General features: G+C 36.0%; 5 protein-coding genes across 5 annotated transcripts; all 5 read left to right on the top strand.

Annotated features, from left to right (window-relative positions):
- Positions 1-253: 253 nt before the first annotated feature.
- LOC138184370 (odorant receptor 13a-like) lies at positions 254-3234 on the top strand. The gene is made up of 6 exons (XM_069122254.1): positions 254-477; positions 597-849; positions 1475-1581; positions 1715-2044; positions 2153-2428; positions 3175-3234. The coding sequence occupies exons 1-6, from the start codon at positions 283-285 to the stop codon at positions 3232-3234; spliced, it is 1221 nt and encodes a 406-aa protein (XP_068978355.1). The 5' UTR covers positions 254-282.
- Positions 3235-3818: 584 nt separating this feature from the next.
- On the top strand, positions 3819-6664 carry LOC138183784 (odorant receptor 13a-like). The gene is made up of 6 exons (XM_069121162.1): positions 3819-4244; positions 4715-4967; positions 5155-5258; positions 5356-5691; positions 6091-6366; positions 6508-6664. The coding sequence occupies exons 1-6, from the start codon at positions 4050-4052 to the stop codon at positions 6574-6576; spliced, it is 1233 nt and encodes a 410-aa protein (XP_068977263.1). The 5' UTR covers positions 3819-4049; the 3' UTR covers positions 6577-6664.
- A 639-nt stretch (positions 6665-7303) lies between these two features.
- Positions 7304-26630, top strand: LOC138184368 (uncharacterized). Its single transcript, XM_069122253.1, has 12 exons — positions 7304-7493; positions 7985-8237; positions 8878-8981; positions 21251-21583; positions 21668-21943; positions 22077-22141; positions 23335-23536; positions 23706-23958; positions 24038-24144; positions 24323-24631; positions 24862-25137; positions 26544-26630. The coding sequence occupies exons 1-12, from the start codon at positions 7329-7331 to the stop codon at positions 26604-26606; spliced, it is 2406 nt and encodes an 801-aa protein (XP_068978354.1). The 5' UTR covers positions 7304-7328; the 3' UTR covers positions 26607-26630.
- Positions 16096-18586, top strand: LOC138183780 (odorant receptor 30a-like). Its single transcript, XM_069121158.1, has 6 exons — positions 16096-16452; positions 16755-17007; positions 17297-17400; positions 17495-17809; positions 18084-18359; positions 18483-18586. The coding sequence occupies exons 1-6, from the start codon at positions 16258-16260 to the stop codon at positions 18549-18551; spliced, it is 1212 nt and encodes a 403-aa protein (XP_068977259.1). The 5' UTR covers positions 16096-16257; the 3' UTR covers positions 18552-18586.
- On the top strand, positions 19659-21121 carry LOC138183782 (uncharacterized). The gene is made up of 3 exons (XM_069121160.1): positions 19659-19847; positions 20267-20519; positions 20907-21121. Exons 1-3 carry the CDS (start codon positions 19659-19661, stop codon positions 21017-21019), a joined length of 555 nt encoding a protein of 184 aa, XP_068977261.1. The 3' UTR covers positions 21020-21121.
- Positions 26631-27083: the final 453 nt, after the last annotated feature.

Genomic DNA, 27083 nt, shown 5'->3' with positions numbered 1-27083 from the left:
TATATAATACATTGTCGTCACGTCCGAACGTTCACCGTTTACCTGGAATAATACATAATTTATCGATCCGACACCGCTTTTACTCTTCACGCGCAATTACAATGACGTTCAGAATAACCAGTTGTCCACGAAGTAGAAAAGGAGAAACGAGCCAGACAACAAAGCGGAAAGGTATCAAGGAATCGGGAATATCGCGTCAGTGTCCTTCGGGATGGATAATAGACAAGCTGGAAACATTCGATAGAATCGAAGATCGAAGCATTCTACCATAGAACACTCGGTATGAGCTCTAGGCAAGTCAAAGATCTGTCTATCATCATCACGAGTTTCTACATGAAATTCGTTGGTTTTTGGCTGGCGAATAATTACGTCGAAAAACGTCGCAGGAACGTTGCGTTGAGTTATACGTTATTCGCCATCCTCCTCTCCCTATCGACCGAAGCGAGGGATTTGTACTTCAGTTGGGGAGATCTTGGTGTAAGTGGAGAATCTAATTTTTTAACTAGACGAATTAAATCGAGCAATCGGCAATTTTCTTTATACCGACTTTAAACAATTTTCATGCAGAAACCAACTCGATAAAATATCGGTTACAGGACTCTATTTACGTCATATGCAACGTTATAACTATCGTTCTAGTTGTGGTCAAAATCTTCATTTTGTTAATATATAACGAAGAGCTGCTTGACATAATCGATTATGCGAAAATAAATTTTTGGCACTTGAATTACGATTCGCACGAGCAAATGATCGTGGATAACTGCAGACGTACGTGTACCATTTTCGTTTGCGTCTTCACTTTCTTCGCTCAGGGAACGGTTATCGGTTTCATAGCGAGACCAATTCTAAGTGAGATATTTAAGAATAAAATAATTACTAACATAGAATATTATCTTTCTATAAATGGCACTCTATGAATAGAAATGTTGACTCGTTACGATCATACGTTATTAATTTAAATAATAAATTTTGCTAGGTACGTTTCCAGCTTTACGCTTTAACGGCAAAACACGTAAAATAAGTTCGGTTCCCGAACAAATCTCGGCAAAGCACCTCTGCAAAAATTCAACGTGACGCGAGGTTTACGACACGGTCAGAAACGATTGCTATTTTTGAGAGGCAGATTTTTTCTACCAATATTCGAATGATACGTGATTCAAACCAAACATTAACGACGTTAAAATGACTTCGACGCATAGCATGTATTTTCAACTTCTTTATTTCCGTCTCCCTTGCCTTAATAGTAAATACCGTGTCATAAATCTCACCACATCGCCGTAGTGCCAAACGATGGCCCAGCAGGCTCTATGGCCGATCGATGCAGACTCAAATAAACGTTTATAACACTACACACCAAGATCAATTAGGCACTTAATTGTTGGAATTACTTTATCAGCATCGTAATCGCTCATAGCTTGTAAGAAGAGCTAAACTACAATGATTAAATAGAAGATCTGTTTGGCATACTTTTCAGTAAACTATGGAAAAAATGAGTCCGAGCGAATACTTCCGTTTAACATGTGGCTCCCCGAATGTCATCTATCCATGACACCGTATTTCGAACTAATGTTCATGCTACAGGTTTTGCATTATTTTACGTTACAATTATTTGTAAATGTAAAGATACAAATACCTCATGAACAATTACTTTATCTATAAAACGACATTAATAGGCCCTTTGAAATTAGTGTTTAATCGATCGATATTTTTACAGGTTGTATGTTCGTATCATGTTGGTGTGTGCTACCATTGCTTCGACAATGTTTTATGCATTTTAAATCTACACACTGCTGCACAGTTTCGTATCTTGCAATATAGACTTACAAATATGTGCAACACGAACGACTGTGCAGAATTCTATGAAGTTTCGGAAAAGTCATCGTACAGTATACATCGATATGGAAAGCTTAGGACTTACATTCAACAACACCAAGCACTCACTGATTTTTGTAAAAAACTCGAAGATGTATTCAACTTAATTGTACTCGGACAGGTGTCGCTATTCAGCTTATTAATCTGCCTTGATGGGTATTTGATACTTATGGTTAGTATAGTATCTGTATTTCGTTTTCCTACTTCAGGTAGAATAATTCTAAGCTATTCCATTTTTCATTTTTATAAAAGGATGATTTCACTAGTTCTCTATCTATAGGATGATGCTCCCGCCACAAGACGCTTTACTTTCGCCTTTCATATAACGGGTTGCATGTGTCAACTGCTGATGTTCACCTACAGTTGCGATTGTCTGATACGAGATAGTGCGAACGTAGCTAATGCCGCGTATAAAAGCTTATGGTCGCGCTTACCGATGGACCAATTTGGAAAAATATTACGCAAGGACTTAATACTGGTTATCATGAGGTCCGCGACACCCTCTTGTTTGACTGCTTGCGGATTCTTCACTGTGTCATTGGAAACTTACACCGGGGTAAGCGCAGACGTAACACGTATAGTTGAAAATCCTGTAAATATGTACCTTTCTTAGTAAAAATTAATTAATTCCTACAGTCAAAACAAATGCTCGTACATAACTTTTCAAATCTGATATAATATTAATTGCACTCACTCCCTCTCTCTCTATCTATCTATCTCGTTGTCTCGTTCACTCTCACGCTTTAAAATACTTAGGATTCAATTCTAAATAACTAATTTTACCTTTAACATAATCATTTTTATCTATTCCATTATGCATTTTGAACACTACAGTGGCATTTTTCTCCATTCTGAAACATTATCTACAAAAAGTTTAACAGTTTATGCATATTGCAAATCAAACTCTCGAAAACAATATAGAAATGAATCTTCTGTCGCAAAAGTGATAATCGTATTAATATGTAGCTTCTTATTTGGTTAAACGCTGTAATGTTTCAGAAATTTTTTGCAAGCTCCTAAATGTAAGCTCCACTTGATAATCACCGAAGCAAGTGAATATTTAAACCACGATTATTCAAAGATCCTATGGTAGTTTCGGTAAGATATTTTTTTCTCTTATACTGAAAAACTTCTTTAATGAAGTACTCCTGATAAGTATACGAATTATGTAAAGGTGAATTAGTAACTAACGTCATTGTTATATCGCTACTAATAAACACCATAATTACCATCGTTATATCAGATTTTATTAGGAACGTTTAAAATCATCATACGTCTAAACTGTTTATTCGCTTTTCACAGATTTTGAGCTCCGCGGTGTCGTATTTTACATTGTTAAGGAATCAGTCGAACGATAATTAAAATGCACGTGAAATTTCGCATAAAGTAAGGAATTTCAAGTACATAGTTTCGCATCAAAGTGATATATTTGTATGTTATAGAAAGACAAAATAAAAAAGACTCCTTTATCCCAATGAAATATATTGGGAAAAAAACCCAAGTACGTAGACAATAATATTCTATTGCGTACTACAAGCACCTGACATCACACACAGACGTAAGAGAACAAATGTAGCCGAAATTTCTTTATTCGTTTCATAGCTACAATATCACCGAATCTACACAGTACCTTTCACAAATCATAGAAACAAAATAAAAAAAGACATTTATCATCTTCGTCACTTTAACGCGCCGCCGCTGCACCAAGCGATCTACGTTCTTTCCTCGTAAATTTTATCAAAGGAAATCATAGACAACTTTCTTAAGTCGTATGCCTCATTTAGCAGGATAAATTTTCCTTTGGCAAAACGAAACAGCTGTCGAACAGCACTTCGATTTCACAGAGGGTCTCGTAACCCCGGAATAATGTATAACTCGATCGATCCCATCCACTCGTTGTTCATTCGGAACAAAGAATAGTAATCCTGGACTATCGTGATCGAACGTTCGCTCCTTTCTTTTCTTTCGTTCTTTCTCGTCATTTCTTTTCCGAAACATCAAATAACGCTGCATCAATGATAATAATAAAGTAGATACAAAGTACGCTATCGGTGAATGAAAGGATGCCAATACATCAAAGCGACTGATCGTCTCTAATACGTTGCAATAATCGATGTAGATCGTGTACAAGTGTACCAGTTCAATGTTCTAACATAGTAGAATATTAGCAGTACGATATGAGTTTTCTGAAGAGCCACGACATATCTATCAGCTTGACATCAACTTTTATGAAACTCGTTGGATTATGGACGTCGAAAAACCAATTGGAACGACGTGTCAGACTTATTACGCAGATTTATACGTTCGCGATTATTCTCTTTGCTCTATGGCTAGAGCTTACGGATATTTATTATTCTTTCGGTGATCTGAGTGTAAGTATTCGAACAATTATTTTTACCGAAATATTTGAAGAGAGATAAATCGCAATGAACGATACAGTTGCGGACTAAATTTCTGTAATAGTCCAGTTTCATTTCAAGTATTAAAGTTACAGAAGCTAATAAGTCAATATGCAAAACAAAATTCATTGGTTATTTGTGGAATAAAACGCAAGAGATTGTGACAAAAAGAACTATGCAATTTACAATTTGATAACACAGTTATAAAACTTGTAGCATAATTTGATTATCATTTAACACAATTACAATGTACTAGATTTCTTGAAACAACTCATTTTTCCCATAAAACGGTTGTTTTCTCATAAATTTGTAATATCGTGGCTTGTGCCCTGTTTTCTCGTTTGTCGTATGTAATTTGGATTAACAAAAGTTTTATATAACGCACAAGTGAAATAGGATCCGTTCGTAGTTCTATATTTTCTAGACATTCTCTGTGCTTACAGACCTGCCTTTACAACGTGTGCAACATTTTGGCGGTCCTAATGCCTCTTCTGAAGATGATCGTATTGCTTGCGCATAAACAAGAACTTTTTCATTTAATCACATATACGCAACGAAGATTTTGGCACGAGAATTACGATGAGTACGAGAAAAGGATTTATATGAGCTGCAAACGCAAATGTACCGTCTTTGTTTGTTTCGTAATATTCACCACTAAAGCGACCCTTATTTGTTACGCCCTTAGTCCAATTATTGGTAAGTCACTTAATCTTAAACTGGAATTTCTATTCTTTTATTTCTTATCCAAAAGTGCACAAAAATATCTAAGTGTAATTTATGACAGATTCAGAAGGTTAATTGAGTTGTTGTTGAACTTTCTTCAATACTATATATTTTCTACTGAATATTTACAAAGAATTATACCATTCTGTATCTATTCCAGAAAATATTGGAAGGAACGAGTCAGCCAGAGAATTTCTATTTAATATGTGGATTGATCTACCACTGACAATGTCCCCATACTATGAAATAACATTCATGTTACAGGTACCGGATCGCTTCTTTTTCCTAATGCTCAACGTATTTAATATTATCAAATTTAATACCAGTAACAAACTTAATGGAAATCTTTATATACCCACAGCTCATGACATTGTACCATATTGGAGTCGGCTATTTCTGTTTCGACAATCTATTATGCGTCATGAATCTACACTTGGCTACTCAATTTCAAATGCTGCAATATAAAATGTCCCGCATGACCGATTTAACGAATAAAGAGAAGGGAGAAACAAATCCACAATTGTTCACAGGATCATCGGCAAATAAATATTACACCGTCTTTAAGAAGTATGTTCAACAACATCAAGCTCTCATATCTTATTGTGGAAAACTGGAATCGGTATTCAATTTGCCTGTTTTGGCACAAGTGTTGGCGTTCAGCTTGGTAATGTGTCTCGATGGGTACCAGATACTTATGGTGAGTGTAACGCATTCATATCAATTATTCATTTTTACATTCCTACATCTCAGAGAGTGTCACGAACCCTGTATGCGCAAAGTACAAAAATGTACAGAATACATACCATATACGAGAATATACAAAATAATCAAACTACAGCACTCTCTATAACATTTAGTCGATGGAATCTGTTTACCTAAAGTACCCTAGTTCCGCCTTTATAATTTTATTCGTGGAAATATCGAATTTACATAAATATCTGCTGTCTAGAATAGAACATATATTGTACTTACTATGACGATCATGGCAAATCACACGTCGTCTGTAAAAAGTATCTATATCGAACATTTTAAAAATTATGAGCACTATTCATACTTCAGACAAGCTTTTACGCACTAATAACGCATCTTTTCGCAGCCAGGGGCACCTACCAGAACACGTTTCATCTTCAGCTTCCAATTAATAGCCTGTCTATGCCAATTACTGATGTTCACCTACAGCTGTGACTGCATCATGCAAGAAAGCATGAGCATAGCTTTGGCAGTGTATAAAGGACCTTGGTCATTTTTGCCTGCAACCGAAAGCGGTATGATGATGCGAAAAGACTTGATACTCGTTACTATAAGATCTGGCGTACCTTGTTGCATAACAGGCTATGGATTCTTCGTCGTGTCTCTAGAAACATACACTCGGGTAATTGAAATATTGTGGCATTTGTCAGAATTGCAGCGATTGATAAATTTGACTGCGTAAAACTGTACAGTGTACGAAAATGTAAAAAAGTACAAAAAATACACGCCGGATATCTGTTGCTTATACATATTATTGTTACAGGTTTTAAGTACTGCAGTATCATATTTCACACTGTTAAGACAAACTACACAGGAGACCCTCTATTCGTAATATACATATTTCACTTGCAATTATACAGAATGTATATAGAATGTAAAATAGTAACAGATGATGAAATATCTAATGGGCGCTGCTACAAAGCGAAATAAAACTACAATGAAAAATAATGAAAATTACATTTGAAGTTTGGTTCGTTATACGTTGACGCTTAAAAGTCGAGTTACACTCATATTCAATCATCAAAATAATCCATATTCATAAATCCATTCGGTCGCATATTGCCGCTCGGTGTTCTACAACACGAATACGCGAACAAGTGTGTATAAATTTCTTATTATTTTTATAACAACCACTATTCGGTAATTTCGATTGGAACTTTCACATCCACTACTTGCCTTCGTATCCTTCTACCAACCGTCTTATCAAATAATGCAGCTATAGTATATTTTTTCGAGAGTTAAATGTGGTTAAAAGCATCGGATCGGTATAGTAGCACATAATGACAGAGTAATACGCACAAACTGTAAATAATAAAAGAAAAATTGATCAACGAACAAATGCGTAATTGACAAATGCATCTTTTGTATATGTTTTTCGTCTATACCGAAGGGTAGCAATCAACTTTTTCCTTTTTGCACCCTTCGTGTCAGAATGGTGTAAGGATGACAAGAGGAAAGAATGATTTCCAATCAACGCGACACCTGTTATTACGATGATTCATATGTACTAGAGCACGCGCGAGCGGCAGCTTTAGACACTGTCCAGCTGACACCATGCAAACGGAATTAGACTTGGACATATCGATGGTCTTGTCAAAGTTTTTCTTGAGGAGCATCGGCTTGTGGATATCCAAAAATTCCGCAGAAGAACGTCGGATGAAAATAATGATCATCTATACAGTATGGCATTCGATATTTGCTACAGTCGAAATTACCAGAGATTTCTACTTCACTATATTGTACAAAGGCGTGAGTATATTTAACTGGTTTAGTTGTGTTAAATAAAATTGTGTATGTGATATATTATGAAATAAAATATTGTAGCATTCCAAATATGTAATAATAGTAATTCATTATGTATATAGAAATGAAATGAGTGGTAGCGTCAGGTTCTGGAAAATATTAAGCAATTGTTACGACCATCTTTCTATTTATTATTAAATTATATAAACAAAAAATACATATTGATCTCTCGATGCCATTTATGGGGATTGTTTCTAATTGTCACGTATCTTCATCGTCCGTTTATATTTAATAAATAAAAAGTGTGAAAGTCACGATATACACAATATTTGTTAATTTAATCTAATATTTAAAATCGTTCGCGACATATAACATTGGATAATAGTTTATGACACGAGTAATTCAGTTAAAACTCTATGAAACATACAAACAGCTATAGTTATAAAAGAATTCGTAATAATTCATAATAATTTCGTAATAATTCGTAATAATTTCAGGATATTCTTTACGTTACTACCAACATATTAACCGTGACAATGGGTTTAATCAAGATATGTATCATAATGACGCATAAAGAGGAATTTATAAATCTGATCGTGTACGTGCAACAACATTTTTGGAATGTTAAGTACGATTTTCGCGAGAAAAAAATTTTGGATAATTGCAGAAAAACTTGCACCTTCTTCGTCTGTTCCGTCACCATCATGGGTGCATGTGCTATAGTAGCTTATCTAATAACACCGGTCATTGGTAGGTTCTATTGCTCTATTATTCTGTTATCCTAATCTAATAGTGTACTGTAGATCTTTAATTCAAGTCGCGAATGCTTTTTGTGGATGTACGTAATATCAACGTGCTATATATGTACAGGATGTCTCCGTAATCATAGTTCAAGCTATCGGGATTCTTTATGCAGAAATAGGTCGCAAAAGAGGAGTAACATTTTTTCGTCAACACGAGCAGAAAGACAAGTTGGATACCTCGAAACTTGCAATTAGTACACGGGCATCTGACGGATCTTCAAACACATTTTTCTCGAAATCGAAGCCTTAAACGAAAAAATATTATTCCTTGTTTTCGATTAATTTTTGCCTGTAAAATTACTGCCAGATCGCTTGTACCAAGATTTTTGAGACGCGCTGTATATAGATAATAGGATACTTCACCCAGAAATTTTCATACTATTTTATCACATAACTTAAGAAACTTTTTTTTATAAACAACCTTAATTCGGTATTGTTACATTAAAATGTTCTATGATTGTGTATACTGTCAAATATTTATCTACTGTAAAAGACTAAAAATTTGGTAAATACAAAAATGTACCTGACGATAAATAAGCGAAACATTTGATATAGAGAAAAGTATATCATCTAAGCGTTTGTTGCAGCAAATGCCGGGAAAAATAATTCCGAAAGAGTATTGCCATTCAACGTATGGCTAAATTTGCCAGTATCTATGTCGCCTTACTACGAAATGATATTTACTCTACAGGTATTTTAGATTCTCGCAATTTTTCGAACGATTGTTATTGTAGCTGGTTACATTATATGCTTATATTTACTATATTAAACTTACAACACAATGACATAAACTGGGATATCCGCATCCGTGAAACTACAACGTGTGACAATTAGTTGAAGTACGACGCTGGTATCTAATGATTATTATAGAAATGATGCGATATCTCTGACACGATTTTGCAAAAACCAATAGATTTTTTCCGTGGGCTGTAACAGGGGAAGTAACTTTTGTACTTTTTGCAGATGATAAATATGTATCAAATAGCTGTCACCTACTTTTGCTTCGATAATATTTTCTGCATTCTGGCCATACATTTGGCTGGTCAGTTTCGCATACTTCGATACAGGTTTTCAAAACTGTGCGATATAGAACATCAGATAAACGAGAAGAATACGGAATCGATGATAACAAACTATGCGCATACGTTTTATGAAAAATTGAAGATGTACGTTCGACACCACCAGGCACTGATTAACTTTTGCGACAGGCTTGAAAATGTGTATACGATGTTGATACTTGGACAAGTGTTGGTATTTAGTGTGTTAATTTGCCTGTTTGCTTATCAAGGATTATTGGTTAGTATTTACATGCTATAAACATTCCCGTCATCAGTATTTGTTAATTATTTGGGACTTTCTAAATGCTTAGTTTGCTCTTAGGCTGCTGCCCCTCTTGCGAGACGCTCGATTTTCATCTTTCATTTAATCGGATCAATGGCGCTATTGTTTATGTTCACCTATAGCTGTGACGGTGTGATAGAACACAGTGAGAATGTTGCTATAGGAGCATATTCAGCGCTGTGGACGATCATGCCAATGAACAAATCTGGCAGGATGCTTCGAAACGATCTAATAATGGTGATTGAGCGATCAAGAAGAGTTTGTTGTCTCACCGCGAACAGATTTTTCCCTGTATCGTTAGAAACTTATAACAAGGTAGATATAGTACATATATATATGTAATATCGTGATATAGTATATTTACAAGGAATGGATGATACAGATGTTGATTTGACAGAAAAGACGATTGTAGTTCAACCTGAACTATTCACACCAAACATACAGAAAACAGCACAATTAAATAATTAGATAACGACTCGACTTTTTACAAAATGCCATCCACACTCTCTCGGTAACGCCACTCGCCAACTCTGATTGTTGATTCCCCCTCTTTTCCCGTCGCTTGGCAACCGCTCGTGCCCAAGCTCACCTAGGCCTACTCTTTCCAAAACTACGCGATGGAAAAACAAACGCCTAACGCCTCGGCTCTCGCGACATTTCACGCGGTTCACCCGCCAACTCCCAGGCCTCTCACTCACGATACTACACTCGGCCATCCTGCAATAACATCTGCCCTCAGATGTTGCCTTCTATCTCGCTGTCATCTGATGCGTTTTGCTTCCCTTTCTCTCGCTTCCCGTTTTGCTCTGCGTTTCTCCGCTTCTTTCTCATATTCCTTTTGTTTGCGACGTTCCCGCGTCTCCCATGCTCTCAAACGCTCTTGATAAGCTGCTTCTTTTTCTCTCGCTCTTCTTTCGTTCTTTTTCCTCTCCTTCGCCTCTTCCTCTTCCTCCCTTTCACGCATAATTTCTCTTTCAGTTTTCCTTGCTTCTTCTCTTTCACGTTCTCTTTCTCGTTCCCTGTCCCTTTCCCTTTCTCTATCTCTTTCACGTTCTCTTTCACGCTCTCTTTCGCGGTCACGGTCTCTTTCTCTTTCTCTTTCTCTATCTCTTTCTCGATCTCTATCTCTATCACGATCTCTGTCGCTTCTCTGACGATCCCTCTCTCGTTCCTTAGATCTAGATTTAGACCGCCTTTTGTCTCTTCTACTACTTCCGGTACTACTACTGCGACCTTTATGAGACGTGGGACTACCAAGATCGCCGTCTTGATCGTCTTTAGTGTTACTGCCATCACGCCTGTCTCGTCGCTCTTTTTCACGTTTCTCCCGTTCTTCTCTCTCAACAGCTTCTTTCTTCCGTTTAACTTGAGCCTTCTCCTCCTCCTGCTTCCATAATTCCATCAACTCGTCCACCTCTTTTTTCTCCGAAGGTGCCAATCTTCGCGGCCTTCGAACCACAGGTTTGTCACTCTTTAACACGATTTTTGCCGTTATCCCAACGTCCCGCTTTTTCTCCGGCTTATACCCCTTAATGATATCGCGAATTGCTTCCCGATAATGCGGTTCCTGCACGTGTGTTAGGTCTATTTCATCAGTCTGTTCTATCACGTTGATTCTAAATATATCCGGCACGTCTTTGTTAGTCTGTTCGTCAAGCCGCAAGAAAGTCACTTCGCCTCGCTTAACCCGTAATTCTACCTGATCCAGAAAATCAGTGCCCAACAACATGCCGTGCTTCGTCAATATTTTGTTCGAAACAACGTGTAAAGTGATTGGCAGTTTATACCCATCAACCAACATTACCTTGGTGAATTCACCCCAGGTCTCATTGCCAGAGGAACTAAGACCGTCGAACTTAAGTTTACATTTACCTAGCGGTGGTGACCCTAACCTCGCATACTCGTCTGATCGAATGAATGTGAGATCACTACCCGTATCCACTAATGCCACAAACCTACAATCATCTATCATCACTTCCTTCATATACTTCCCCTTCTCGGATCTTGACACTACGCAGGTCTCTTTCGGTCGCGCCGTACACCTCGCTGCAACATGTCCAAATCCGCCGCACTCGAAACACCTAACACCTTTTCCTCTCTCCGGACACTTAACACTTAGATGATCCTCACTACCACAAATGAAGCATCTTCTTTTCTTCATTACATCTGCAGATTGACTGAGCTTCTCTTTCTTCTCGGTTTTAGCCGGCTTCACGATCGACTTTACTCTGCGACTCTTCTGCTCTTCGTACATCACTAACCTCTTCCTCAATTCTTTGATTGACGTAGCGCCGTATAATATAGCCTTATTTCTCTCGTCGTCTATTATTCCATCCACTATGTATTCCACCTTTGCTTCCTCCTCTATGTCCACATGGCTGGCTATTTCGAGCATGCGGTACATGTAAGCCAAACATGCTTCATCACTCTCCTTTTTTGTTTCTTCAAGTTTCTGATGTACCTGCCTACTGTTAACTTTCCTCGAAAATTCTTTCACTAGCCCCCTCTTCAACTCATGCCAAGTCCTGGCGTGACACTCGAAGCTCGCGAATATTTTCGCTGATCCCTTCAGCAGCTTCCTCGCGTAGACTGTCTTCTGTCCATCCGACCACATGCACGTATCAGCGACTTCCTCGAACGACTCGAACCATCGTTCGACATTTTCACCTTTGTTGCCACTAAACGACTCTAATGCATCTTCGACGTCTCTGAAACTCAGTGTCGAACCAACACATGCCCTTCGACAATATTCATCACGGTCCTGATACACCCTTCGCGTACCTCTCTTGTGTCTTCTTGCGTATTTTTTGTCATCTTCGTCCTCACTTTCGTCGTCGCTTTCTTCTTCCGACGAAACATCGTTACCGTCCATGGCCGCTTGTAGTCGTGCGCGTAATTCTGCTTTTCTTCCCGTCGTTTTTAAACCCAAACTAGCAAGGCGCTCTTTCAACTCCTTCGTATTCATTTTCTCAACATTTTCGTCTTCGTTACAATCACGCTCAGCTCTCTGTACATTTTCTAAATCTCGTTGACCGGTTGGCTCTTCACCGCCCGTCGCTCCCTTAGGATACGATTGTCCAGCCCTACACGCCCGATTCAGCCTCGCAATCAGCACTGACCTCGCGCCCGATATAGGGAGGTTCATTCGCGCGAGCTTACTTCTCAGCTCCTCCAGCGTCGAACCTTCTTCACCCGACAATCGTTCGTCCCCGACGTTAGCCATTTTTTCACACTACACCAACTTAAATGGTCAACGATATCGTCTTTTACCGCACCGCGTACCGGTAAACTCACAACTAGCGCGAATAGCTCTGTTAAACCGTTTCGTTTTCTGTCTTGTCCAATCCCGGCTGAGCCCCCAAAAAATGTAATATCGTGATATAGTATATTTACAAGGAATGGATGATACAGATGTTGATTTGACAGAAAAGACGATTGTAGTTCAACCTGAACTATTCACACCAAACATACAGAAAACAGCACAATTAAATAATTAGATAACGACTCGACTTTTTACAAAATGCCATCCACACTCTCTCGGTAACGCCACTCGCCAACTCTGATTGTTGATTCCCCCTCTTTTCCCGTCGCTTGGCAACCGCTCGTGCCCAAGCTCACCTAGGCCTACTCTTTCCAAAACTACGCGATGGAAAAACAAACGCCTAACGCCTCGGCTCTCGCGACATTTCACGCGGTTCACCCGCCAACTCCCAGGCCTCTCACTCACGATACTACATATATATAACAAATACGCGTTACGATCTATGAAATTTAATGTATAGGAAAAATTTTTAAACACTAGGAAATTGCAATTTTCGATATCGTGAAATATTTTGTTTATTAATATTTTGCAGATTTTATCTACCGCAGCATCATATTTCACGTTACTAAGAAATCATTTAGAAAACGAAATTGAAAACTGATTGGTAAAAGCAAATCTCCAACCAATTCGGTAAAATATTCGTAGAAAATTACTTATGATAGTATTTAAAAGAATTGTATAGGTACATCTATTAAAAAAAAATAAACCATTAAATAGAAAATAACCGATAACTAAACATATGTATAATCAACTAAAGTCGCTCGCTTATGACTTTGCTGGCACAGTACCTATTTGAATTTATTTTTATTATCCCGTATTTGTACACCATTTAAATGTTGAATTTCGTAAATTTTGTATTTGTTCATTTTTAACGAGAAGTTCATACGTCGAATGTCTCGTCCCCCGACTAGCAATTCGTGAAATATATCCTTAAAAATATGTTATCCCGTTTTTTGCCCTTTATGATCTGTATCCAAAAATCCATTCTTGTTCCACGCCTACGTCATAAAAAAAGTGTATATATATATATGTCGGAGATGAAAGGAAAGCCGAAGCCGTTCCTTGGAAATTTTGGGAACATCCTCTAGTATTCTAGCCTAGATTTTATCATAGCTGTAATTGTTCGAGATTTGTGATAGCGAGATTGGGTTCGAGGTGATAATTGGTCGCCGAACGCAGCCACGGTCACGGGATGGACATTTTGCCTAACGGAGGTCTGGAGTGGTTGTATGGGTTTTCCGAGAAATGTGGTTGTGGCGGCATGCGGCCTCGGGAGCGGGCCTAGCCACGTGTGATGTTGCCTCGGAGGTACTGATACAATGGGGCATACATTGTATTAATAATCAAGCTCCAGGCAGGAACTGCCTAGCAACGGCGTTTGGAACTTTCTCGATGCTTCCGAGTCTGCCTAACAACGGCGTTTGGAACCTTCTCGATGCTTCCAAACGAGTATAGAAAAAAATGCAAGCGTACAGCGAGAAAAATCTCCACGAGGCTGGCATTCTTGCGATTGCCTTGGAGAGTGACACATCGAGCATTTTCAACAATCATATTTCTGTGTCTAAGATCAGTTTACGCTTAGTAGAGAGTTATCCCGTTGACCGTGGATTCGTTTGAACTCAAAAATAGTGTTAATAGCGTTCATTAAACTTATTATTCGTAAATCATACTATTCATTAATCTTACTGTTCGCTAGACTTATTATTTGTTAGACTTATTATTTGTTCAACTTATTATTTCACTAACTTTATTATTCGTTAAGCTTATTATTCACTAGACTTATTATTTGTTAATCTTTGTAGTAGACTTGTATATACGTGTAAATATAATCTCGGCTGTGTAAAACAATGACTAATTCACATGAAGAGTTGTTACGCGCCCAAAATTCTAACCTTAACCCGACATATATATATACAGGGTGAGTCATTAAAAACTACCACCTGTAGCAATTATCTGTCGACTTCATCAAAAAACGTTTAAAGTATGGTATTTAAGCAGCCTAATCAGATGTGTACATACTCTAGTATCTTATACTTTTTGACACGTTAAGATGATTAGTCGATTCAGTTGGACATTCTTTACAAAACAGTATTAACTAATTTATACCGAAAAACCATTAATTCAGCAGATATTTTAACTTTAATTTATCCAATTTAATGTACAAAAGGTAAGGACGATGTAAACGCAATAATACCGTTTCGCGTCTTTTCTCGTCTCTTCCATACATTAAATTTAACGAATAACAGTTAAAATATCCGATAAACTAGCGGTCTGTGTGTATAAATACATAAGTTAGGACCTTTCAGTAAAAAATGTCCAGCTAGATCGGCTAACGTTATGAAAGATACATGGTGGCTATTAAAAGCTTCAAAGTTAACTTGATATCCCAAAACATAGGGTATTAGATAATCAACTCGTATGCTCGTCTGACCAGGCTCCTTAAATACAGTAAACTTCGCTTCAAACATTTTTTAATCAAGTCGATAGATAACGAATTTTTTCAGGTGGTAGCTTTTGCTGACTCGTTCATAACGTTTTCAGTGTAAATCCATTCTATATCAAAATTACGAATTCCATTCGGTACTCTGAAAATCATATTGCGTCTAATTTTTCCATATAAAATATCATTACATATTAATTGCCTTTATTTTTGTAACTTTAGTTGTAGATACTTAAAGATAATATAGTTTATACATATTATAATCAGCAAATAATGAGATGTGTGTTCGTGTTACAAAATGTGCGTGCTAATACAGAGGATATATGAAACTGCGTACCTGGTATAGTATATCGCTACAGAATTACGTGATATTCATTTTGCAATGAAGGTAACAACTTGATCATTCTCAAAAGAAATCATCTTTATACACCACGTCGTGATTCTACATTCAGAGACAACGACGTAGTGTTATACTTTCCAACTGTACTTTTTCTCCAAGTAACCATACGTTATAACACAATTTTTACTTCTGGCGACCAAGTAATCAATATGTGAGAAATTGCTAGTTGCACATGCACTGTAGGGGGTAATAATCGCACACGCCCTCTCTCAAGCACACGTGATACACCAATTCATATATTTTTCATGTTTGTCAATTTCTTATTTGTTTCCGCCACCGTATCGCTTCCACTCTTCGCGGAAAAGTTCGCTTTAAGTAAGATACGTATCTATTATCAAACGATCGAATGTCTCGATAGATCAAAGCGATGTCACTTCAAGTCACCTTTTCGCTAGGAACCTTTTCTCGCTAAATTTTCTAGCTGTCGCATGATTTAAAGATCAAGATCGAGAAAAACGATCGTCATGCATGCGACACGATACACGGATATCTCAATCACATTGTCGCAGTTTCTATTAAAACTCGCGGGTGTCTGGATGACAGTAAATAACGCCGAAGAACGTCGAAGAAGACTCACTATGGCGTTTACTGCCGTTATACATGTTTACGGATTATATCTAAATCTCGGCGATGCTTATTACACGTGGAACGATTTGAGCGTGAGTATAAAGATCTGTCGCTGTCTTAAGATTGTTATTTTTCGAAAGTCATAGATATACTTTTCATTTAGAAATCAACTTAAATTTTTATACGAATGCATTATAAATTTAATTACAGAGAAAATAATTAAGGTGAATACCGAATCTACCTAATTGTTTTTATAAAATTTAATAGAAAACTGCAAGAAATATATTAATACGGCAATCGTATTACGAAAATGTTTAAAAGATTTATAGAGAGAAACAAATTCTATCGATGTTCCGACTGGTTTACTATATATAAAATGAATTAACTTTTTCAGCATTGTACCTTCTTGCTCTCTAATACATTATGCATCATATTGGCGATGTTCAAGCTTTTGATATTAAATTTTCGCAGAACGGAATTTAAGGATTTAGTTTTATTTGCACAACAACATTTTTGGCATTTCAAGTACGACCATGATGAGAAAATACTTTTCATGAAGTGCCGAAAATTGTGCAAGCTGTGGACCATAACGGCATGCTCTTTCACGCAAGCCTCCTTGGCATTTTACATAATTACGCCAATCTGCGGTGAGCATGCATATTTAAAGATCTTCGTTTCTACACAAAATAAATAAATTAGTCTCGAATAAAAACAATTCTATAGCTTTACGATCCAACGATATTAACAATCAAAATACATGCTTTACCCTCTTCACTGTATCCTTCAAAATAATCAAATTAGTTAACAATTAATAAACAATTGACAAAATCTCCATCGAGTCAACCCTGATTCTGAAAGAAATCACAAATATGTGCCAACTAATTAATAGAACATACGAAATGGAAGCTTCAGAATTCATGCTCCATTATGTTTCAGCGAATATCGGAAAAAACAAATCGGATAGGGTACTTCCGTTCAAAATGTGGGTCGATCTGCCGCTAAGCGTGACACCGTATTACGAAATAATGTTCGTTATTCAGGTATCGTATATCTCCTCCATTTCCGAGTATATTTAAATAACGAACTCAGCGAATACAACGATAATTTTACTATGGAAGATCACTGTTTATCCAGCTAGCGACTGTGCAACAAATCGGTGTAACGTATTTGTGCAACGACAACTTCTTATGCATACTGAATATGCACGTGATCTGCCAATTCCGCATGCTCCATAACAGACTTTTGAATTTATGGAAGATCATCGACCAGCAAACGGATAAGATCGATTACGCCGACAAGTGCTACATAGCGTTGAAAAAATGCATTCGGCAGCATCAATCGTTGATCAAATTCTGCGAGAAGCTCGAATATGTTAATACGTTACCGATCTTCGGCCATGTAGTGGTCTTTAGCTTGCTAATGTGCTTCGACACGTACGAGATACTTTTGGTACGTTGGATTTACTTACAGTATAGTAGTGGATTCGTTTTTAAATACGATTTGTTCGAAATACGATTTATCGCAAGTTTTATTATTTCACTGTTACGTAAGAATCGTTAAATAGCATGAGTAATTTAACTTTGGTTTATGTCCTCCTCAAAATTTCATAAACTTATCTCTTTACCTAGAAACGAAATGCTCGTTTCAAGTATATTCGACAGTTATACCAGCTACATCAGAACGATTTCGATATGAATAAACGAGTATTATATTATGTACACAGGCAAATGTATCCACTGGTACACGACTGATCTTCGTGTTCCACATGGTCGGTAGCTTTATCCATATAATTTTCTTCACGTACACTTGCCACGGTTTAATAGAGGAAAGTTCGAATATTAGCTTGGCAACGTACTCAGGCTGGTGGACGATTCTGCCAATGACCGAAACTGGCAGAATGTTACGAGAAGACGTGAAGGTGATGATGATGAAATCAATGCGACCATGCTATCTGTCCGCTGGTGGATTTTTTCCTATATCTTTGGAAACATCTACCGCGGTACGTAATCTATTTCGTATTTAACCCCATTCATCCTGGAAATATCGCTTTTTGCAACGCATTACCAGAAATATATAAATTTTTAGATAAATCCTATAACGACACTAAAATTTTATGTTACAGCTGATGAGTACTACAATGTCATACTTTACGCTCATGAGGGAATCATCTGTGAAAAATGCGGATAAATAATCCATCATATATATACAAGTACCTATATCATAAAAATATTTGAATATATATGAATATACTTTAATATGTACTTGAAATATATGTTTCGGTAATAATAAAGATAAAGTTAATTAAAATCTTACATCGGAAACGAAAATTCTACACCAAGGGGACGTGGCGATTCTTGCATCGACATCGATATAGCGATAATCCAATATATATGTTTTCTTCTTCTGCTAATAAAATTATCGCTAACATTGGTGAGACTCTTCTGATTTTAGTGAGACCGAACATGATATTGTTATAAAATTTGCTTGCTTTAATTTGGCTCGTGTTCTACGTTCATTGCTGTCAGCAAAATACAAAGATTCCGAATAACTGGTCATTTGTTCTCTTTGGAAACCAAGAACAGGTACCTAACACTATAAACTACAGAATACACGCGTACATCATGCACGATAAATATATATACCACTAAAACGCGAAAAGTTATACAAAGAGATACTTACGAAATCTTCACGAATTCTATTCTTTTCTCTAAACGTAGCAACCATGATCGAATCCTTATCCGTACCCGTATCCAAAAATCTATTCGGCAGGGAACTCTCGTTAGGACTTCTTCCGTAACATGAACATGAGAACAAATAAATTTTGTATTTCCGTAAGAACCATTACACGTTCCGATTTTAACAGCAATTTCTCGTAAGAGCGAAGGACGCAACGCTTAACGTTCCAAAAACTCAGTTATAGTTCCTGATTGAAGAGTCGTAGATCGAAAAGTGACTGTAGTCTAATACGTACGGGTCTCTGGAAATAATGAAAGAGATCAATCAACGAACAAATGTATGATTACCCGCTACTTCCAAGCTTTTTTCATTTATTCATACAAAGGTAACAATCAAACATTAGTTTCACTCCTTCTTTCACTTCTGTTTTCCTTCCACTCCTCTTCCACTCCTCTTCCGCTCCTTTTCCACTTCTCCTTCACTTCACTTGCAAGAATGACAGCAAGAATTAATAAATCAAAGAAGCGTGTCACCTGTTATTACGACGATTCATATGTATTGGGGCATACGCGGAACGTGGCACGCGAGTGACAGCTTTAGACGCTGATCAGTCATCATGCTAATGCAACGAGACTTGGACATATCAATGATCCTGTCGACGTTTTTCTTGAGAAATATCGGTATATGGATAACCGACTATCCCACGGAAGAACGTCGGATGAAAATAATGATCATTTACACAATATGGAATTCTATATTTGCCACGATCGTTATTATCAGAGATTTATATTTCACTGTGTTGTACAAAGGCGTGAGTATATTATTATGATGTATAGAAAAACGGAACGAGCAGTTGCGTTAAATTGGAAAACAATTTGGCAAGGACGGTCATTATCTTTGTAATTATTATTTAATCGTTTAAGTAAAGCGCATGTATTGATTTCTCGTTACCATCTACGGGGATTGTTTTTAATCAGCACCTATCTCTGTTGTTCGTTTATATCGGATAATCAAAGAAGTCATTGGTAAAAACTTTTTCGGTTACCTATATTTAATATATTAAAAATTTGAAATTCATGAGATACATTATATTTTCTAATTTAATCTACAATAATACTGAAAATCGTTCGTGACATATAACATTTGATAATAGTTTATGACACGTGTATTTCAATTAAAACTCTATGAAACGTACAGCTATAATTATAAAAAATTCATAATTCATTTCAGGATATTCTTTACGTTATTACTAACATATTAACCGTGACAATGGGTTTAATCAAGATATGTATCATAATAAAGCATAAAGAGGAATTTACAAAACTGATCATGTACGTTCAACAAAATTTTTGGAATGTTAAGTATGATTTTCGCGAGAAAGAAATTTTGGATAATTGCAAGAAAACTTGCACCTTCTTCGTCTGTTCTGTCACCATCATGGGTACATGTGCTACACTAGCTTATCTAACAACACCGCTTATCGGTAGGTCAAAAATATTCTATTTGTTTACGGTGTGTTGCATTTTTTTGATCCAAATCGTGGATGATTCGTGTGGATATACGTAATATTCACCCGGTATATATATATAGATATATATAGATAATAATATACTCCTTTCACAAATTCTCATACCATACATGTACATCAAATACATCGATATACTATGTCGTATAACTAAAAACAATCTTTTCTCAAAAGAGAACTTTGATTCGGTGCTGCAATATTAAAATGTTTAACAATTGTGTATACTAGCAAATATCTGTCTGCTGTAATAAGCTAAAAATTCGATAGGTACAATAATATACCTCACGATAAATAAGCGAACCATTCCATATGGAAAAGAGTATATCATCTTAGTGTTTGTTGCAGCAAATGTTGGGAAAAATAAATCCGAAAGAGCATTTCCTTTCAACATGTGGCTGAATTTACCATTGTCTATGTCGCCTTACTACGAAATGATATTTATTATACAGGTATTTTAGATTCTCGCAATTTTCTAACGACCGTTATTGTAGCTAGTTGCATTACATGTTTATATTTACGCGGAAGTACAACCTGTGACAATTAGTTGAAGCTTCACCCTAGAATCCTCCATTTTCTATAAATCTACATAACCTTTCTTATCAATGACTAATCAATTTTTGCGATTTTGCGAAAACCAATAGATTTTTTCCACGGACTGTAACAGGGGAAATAATTTTTACTTTTTGCAGACGATAAGTACGTATTACGTATCGGTAAGCTATTTTTGCTTCGATAATGTTTTCTGCATCTTGGCCATACACTTGGCTGGTCAGTTTCGCATACTTCGATACAGGTTTTCAAAACTGTGTGACATGGAACGTCGGATGAAGGAAGATGATATGGAGTCGGCGTTAACAAGGCATGTGCATGTGTTTTACGAGAAATTGAAGACATGCATTCGACACCATCAGACACTCATCACTTTCTGCGACAGGCTTGAAAACGTGTACACGATGTTGATATTTGGACAAGTGTTGGTATTTAGTATGTTAATTTGCCTGTTTGCTTATCAAGGATTATTGGTTAGTATTTACATGTTATAAACATTCCCGTCATCAGTATTTGTTAATTATATGGGACTTTCTAAATGCTTAGTTTGCTCTTAGGCTGCTATCCCTCTTGCGAGACGCTCGATTTTCATCTTTCTTTTAGTCGGCTCAATGGTTTTACTGTTTATGTTCACCTATAGCTGTGACAGTGTGATAGAACACAGTGAGAAAGTTGCTATAGGAGCATATTCAGCGCTGTGGACGATCATGCCAATGAACAAATCTGGAAAGATGCTTCGAAACGATCTAATAATGGTGATTGAGCGATCAAGACGAGTTTGTTGTCTCACCGCGAACAAATTTTTCCCTGTATCATTGGAAACTTATACCACGGTAGATATAGTATCGAATTTACAATAAATACACGTTACGATCTATGAAATTTAAAGCATAGGAAAAATTTTTAGACACTAAAAAGTTGTAATTTTCAGTATCGTAAAATAATTTGTTTATTAACATTTTGCAGATTTTATCTACCGCAATGTCATATTTCACTTTATTAAGAAATCGTGTAGAAGACGAAATGATAAATTGATTGGTAAAAACAAATCTCCAATCGATTCAATAGATTGTTCTAAGAAGATTGTCTTTAGATATATATTGTACTATTCAGGCGAATTGTATATTTACATTTGTTAACGAAAATATATGAATTTTAGGAAAATAACTGATAATTTAATACACATATATTTTGAATAATCAATGTGGAGCTTTTCCTATAGTACTTCAATATCTTAATATATCAGCCAATCATTGACGACATACGAGCTTTTTTAATATTTATAGTAAATCTTAAATTAATTCGGTATCATAATGGTGAATTTCATTCACTACTCTAACAATCACAGTCGTTTAATTTTTCCGTATAAAATATCAGTAAATATGATTTATTGCTATTTCTATTATTTTGAGTCATATATATTGGATCATATATTTGGAATCATATTTAGGTTAGTCTTGAATAGTTTATGATAGTATAACTTACATATTGTTGCCAGCAAATAGTGAAATGTATTTCCATGTGACAAAATGTATGTGTTAATACATAAAACATGCACGTACCTTCACTGTACTCATAAATTAAATTGTATTTATCGTTAGTTAACATAGTCGAAATGTCGATCGAGTCAACTCTAATTCCGAAAGAATATTTTGGATAATCGATCATCTGTCCTCCTTCGAGTGTGTTCTTCGTTCAATACAAAGAACAGATCCTATGCATTATTATATACACATTATTACATTATTATTATATACAAAACAAGCTGCAAAATGCACATGTGTATCATACGCAATAAAAGTACATAACACTGAAAAATTATAATAAAGATGTTTACAAAACAACCGACAAATAGTCTTCGTAAAGTTTATTCCTTTATTCGCGAACAGCAATAAAAGAATGTTAGGTTAACAACCACTGTGTTCTTCGAACGATTCCGGACAGTAAAATTATCGATGTACCGCGTATGCTTTATCGTCTCCCCGAATACCTCCATCTGTCTGAAATCGTGCATAATTTATCAATCCGATGCTTCTTCCCCTTTCCGTTTTACACTACAAGAGAGCAATTATAGTGACGTGTAAAATAACCAGTTGTCCACGAAACATAGCGGACATGCGAAACGAACAGGATAATCGAGATAAGTATGGAGACTCAGGTATGGTTAATAAAAAACCTGAAGATTCTCTTGTAAATTGGAGCTTGGAGCACACTACCGTTGAAGACTCAGAATGAGCTCGAAGAAAGGCAGAGATCTGTCAATCACCGTCGTGTCCTTCTACATGAAAATCGTTGGCTTTTGGCTGGCGAAGAACCATGTCGAAGAACGTTGGAGGAACTTTGCTATGATTTATACAATTTTCGCAACTCTCTTCGCCATCATGATCGAAACGAGGGATCTATACTTCACTTGGGGAGATTTTAGCGTAAGTGAAAAATTCAATTTTGTTATAGTAACATGAAGAATAATTTTTCGAATGAACAATTTTGCGGATTTGAACACTATTCGAAAGATCTATTGGATCAAAGCAGTTTTTGCTCTCGCGGTAGTTTGAAAAATATCCATCGTGTACGTGTACTGTTATTTGATTATAGGATACTGTATACACCATGTGCAACCTCGTAACTATTATTCTCGTTTTGTTCAAAATTTTGGTTTGTTTTGTATACAAAAAGGAGTTGCTTAGTTTGATACGATACGCGAAAACGAATTTTTGGCATTCGAATTACAATTCACACGAACGAATGATTGTGGATAGGTGTAAACGTACTTGTACGGTTCTCGTTTGCGTCTTCACTTTCTTCGCTCAAGGAACAGTTATTTCTTACGTGATAGGACCAATTCAAGGTGAGACATTTATATAATCATCGTACAAAGAACGATATATATCGAAAAGTAGCTTTGCTAACATATTTATATTATTCAGCAAATATTGGCAGAAACGAAACAAATCGAATACTTCCGTTCAATATATGGTTGAACGCACCAATATACTACATGACACCGTACTTTGAGATCGAGTTTATCATACAGGTACTAAGAATTTGTTAGTTGCTAAAAACAATTAAAAGAACAAATGTTTTAATTCGCCACGACTATATTTATCAAAGTTAATTTCAAATATATATATTCCAAAATCGCAATACATAAATTGAATAAAATCACGTATACACATATGATAAAGATAAAATTACATCTTGCGTTTCTACAGGTTTTGAGCCTGTATCATGTTGGCGTATGCTATCTTTGTTTCGATAATATTTTATGCATTATGAATCTACATACTGCTGGACAGTTCCGTATCTTACAATATAGACTTGAAAATATGTGCGGTGAAAATAACAACGGAAAATTTTCGTACAGCATATGTAAATATATGAAACTTAAAACTTACATTCAGCAACATCAAATGCTCATTGAATATTGTAAGAAACTCGAGCAAGTGTTTAATTTGATTGTGCTTGGACAAGTATCGCTCTTCAGCTTATTAATGTGCCTCGATGGATATTTAGTACTTACGGTATGCATACTAGTATCTATATTAAAAAAAACTGTACCGTAAAAATAGAAATTTAATGTTGAAAGAATTCTAGTTTGGTTCATAGCAGTAATAATTTTTGATATTGCGACATAGCAACAATTCCAATCTTCTTTATTTTTGGTGAAGTTGCAAAAAATTCTCGTAGAAGAAAGTAATATGTTTTTAGTTCGTTACAGCGGTTTAGGATACAACAATGCAATGTTTCACAGGAAGACACTCCTCTTATGAGACGCCTTATTTTCCTATTTCATATAACGGGTTGCATGTGTCAACTGCTGATGTTCACCTATAGTTGCGATTGTCTAATACGAGACAGCACGAACGTAGCTAATGCCGCCTACAAAAGCTTATGGTCGTTCCTACCAATGGACAAATATGGGAAAATATTACGGAGAGACTTGATGTTAATTATCATGAGATCTAATATACCATGTTGCCTGACCGCTAGTGGATTCTTCGTCGTATCACTGGAAACGTATACTAGAGTAAGTACATCTACTCGCTGTAATTACACTAGTTCAACCATGTGTAGAACGGATCCCGTTTCTTCGTGCGAACTGAAATAAATAAATACTGCTACTAATTTAACCCTTTCACCTAATCTGATATAATAATACTAATTCTTACACTTCCTAGCGAATATTTATTTTATTTTCACGATATTCGCTCGTTATAACGTTAACATTTACTTATATTGATTTCTTTATTGTCGTTTTAATATCATTTCGTTGTAAATTTTGAGCGATGCAGTGTTACGTTTTACTTCATTGAAATAGGAGAGGAGATGGTACTTACCTTTGCCTAAAAAATCAATGCTACCAATAATGTGAAACTTTGGCCCCTTATAATCAATATTTTTATTTATTTTTTTTATTTCTTTTTTTTTATTTAATATTTCACATTCACAATTTGTCCAATTTGGACATTTGGTAGAATTTTTAAGCTGTTTGATTATCATGTGGGTGACTACCCCCAGTGGGGTACCATCTTCGTGTTTGTTAGGTTATATCCTTTATGTTATAATCAATATGACCGTATTTAATGGAATATCCTTAGTAAATTCATTATTGCTTTTATTGTATGTAAGATAATATTACTTGCAAAAATTACAAATATAGTATTCATTCTTATATCCAGCGTATTCATTGTGGATTCATAATTCACACGATCGACATCGAACTTGCATCTCACCATTATGATCATCCGAATACTTGTAAGAAGGAAACTTGTCGGTCGTTACGCTTTTATTTGTTTCAAAAGAATAGAATTACCCAAAGAGACTGGCGTGTGCGAATGAGGTGAGATTTCCTCCGCAATCAACCTACGGGATATATTGTCCTTATATGCAGTAGGGAAAAATATAATAGTATCCTACCCCATACACTATAAAGAGTGCAGCGTTCTATATCCATGCTACCCTCGAAACAACGTTATTTTCTACCCGTATTTACAAGTAATAACTAAAAAGTTTCATAAAAATTATTGTTGGCATGATATAAATTTGCTTTCAAAGTACAGTGACGATACCAATCACATTATTGCACAATATATGATACCTGAATATTATTGTAAGATTACAAGTTATTAACAGAATTCAACATTATCAGCTTTCCCTCTTCTCTCCTCAACATTTCCTACGTACGCAGAACATATTTTCCAACATTTACAACTGTAATATGACGCGTCATAAATTATTAAACGAGGAATTAGTAAGTAACGATTGTTTTATAAGTGTTCTTATTTCCCTAACAAACATTTTTATTAAGTACTTGTAAAATAACTTTATCGTAACAAACACAATGCCTATTATTATTATTATATCAGATACTCTTTAACGAGTTATATAATCATGATGAAAATTTAATCTATTGTGTTCCTTTGCTGTTTACAGATTCTAAGTACAGCGGCATCGTACTTGACGTTGTTGAGAAATCATGCAAGCGATACGTCTTAAACGCAAGTACCGACAACATTTTCAAATAAAGTTCCAAGAAATTTAAATGTTCAAAAGCATTTAGGTATTTATTTACTTGATATTACACAAAAATATCAGTTGCTTTGCCTAACCTTCATTCGTGTGTTTTCAGGAAATGCAGTTACTCCGATCAATATTCGGACACCCTTCGAAACAGAATAACTTTTTTAAAATTGAGCCAAACGGTTTGAATTTCTTTTTTCTTTTTCTTCAAGTTAAAAGGGTTAATTCACTGGACGACGCGCGCAAAAATGTTGAAAAAGTTACAATTGGTCGAGACCTCGGAGAAAATAATAAAGGTCGCTTTTTACTAATTTCTTATGCAAGAAAATATTAAAGGTGAATTCAAGGCAATCGTGTTTACAGCACGTTCTGTAGATTCGGAAATGCCGAGCTCGCGTGGTCTTGCTTCGAAAACCGTGGCGGTGCATGGAGCTTTCCGGTGCATCAAGAAGG

This window comes from Bombus flavifrons, chromosome 10, assembly GCF_040668555.2.
Source record: "Bombus flavifrons isolate JBK064 chromosome 10, iyBomFlav1_principal, whole genome shotgun sequence".
NCBI lineage: Eukaryota > Metazoa > Arthropoda > Insecta > Hymenoptera > Apidae > Bombus > Bombus flavifrons.
The sequence above is the reverse complement of the archived record's forward strand: the minus strand, read 5'-3'. Positions and strand labels throughout refer to the sequence as shown.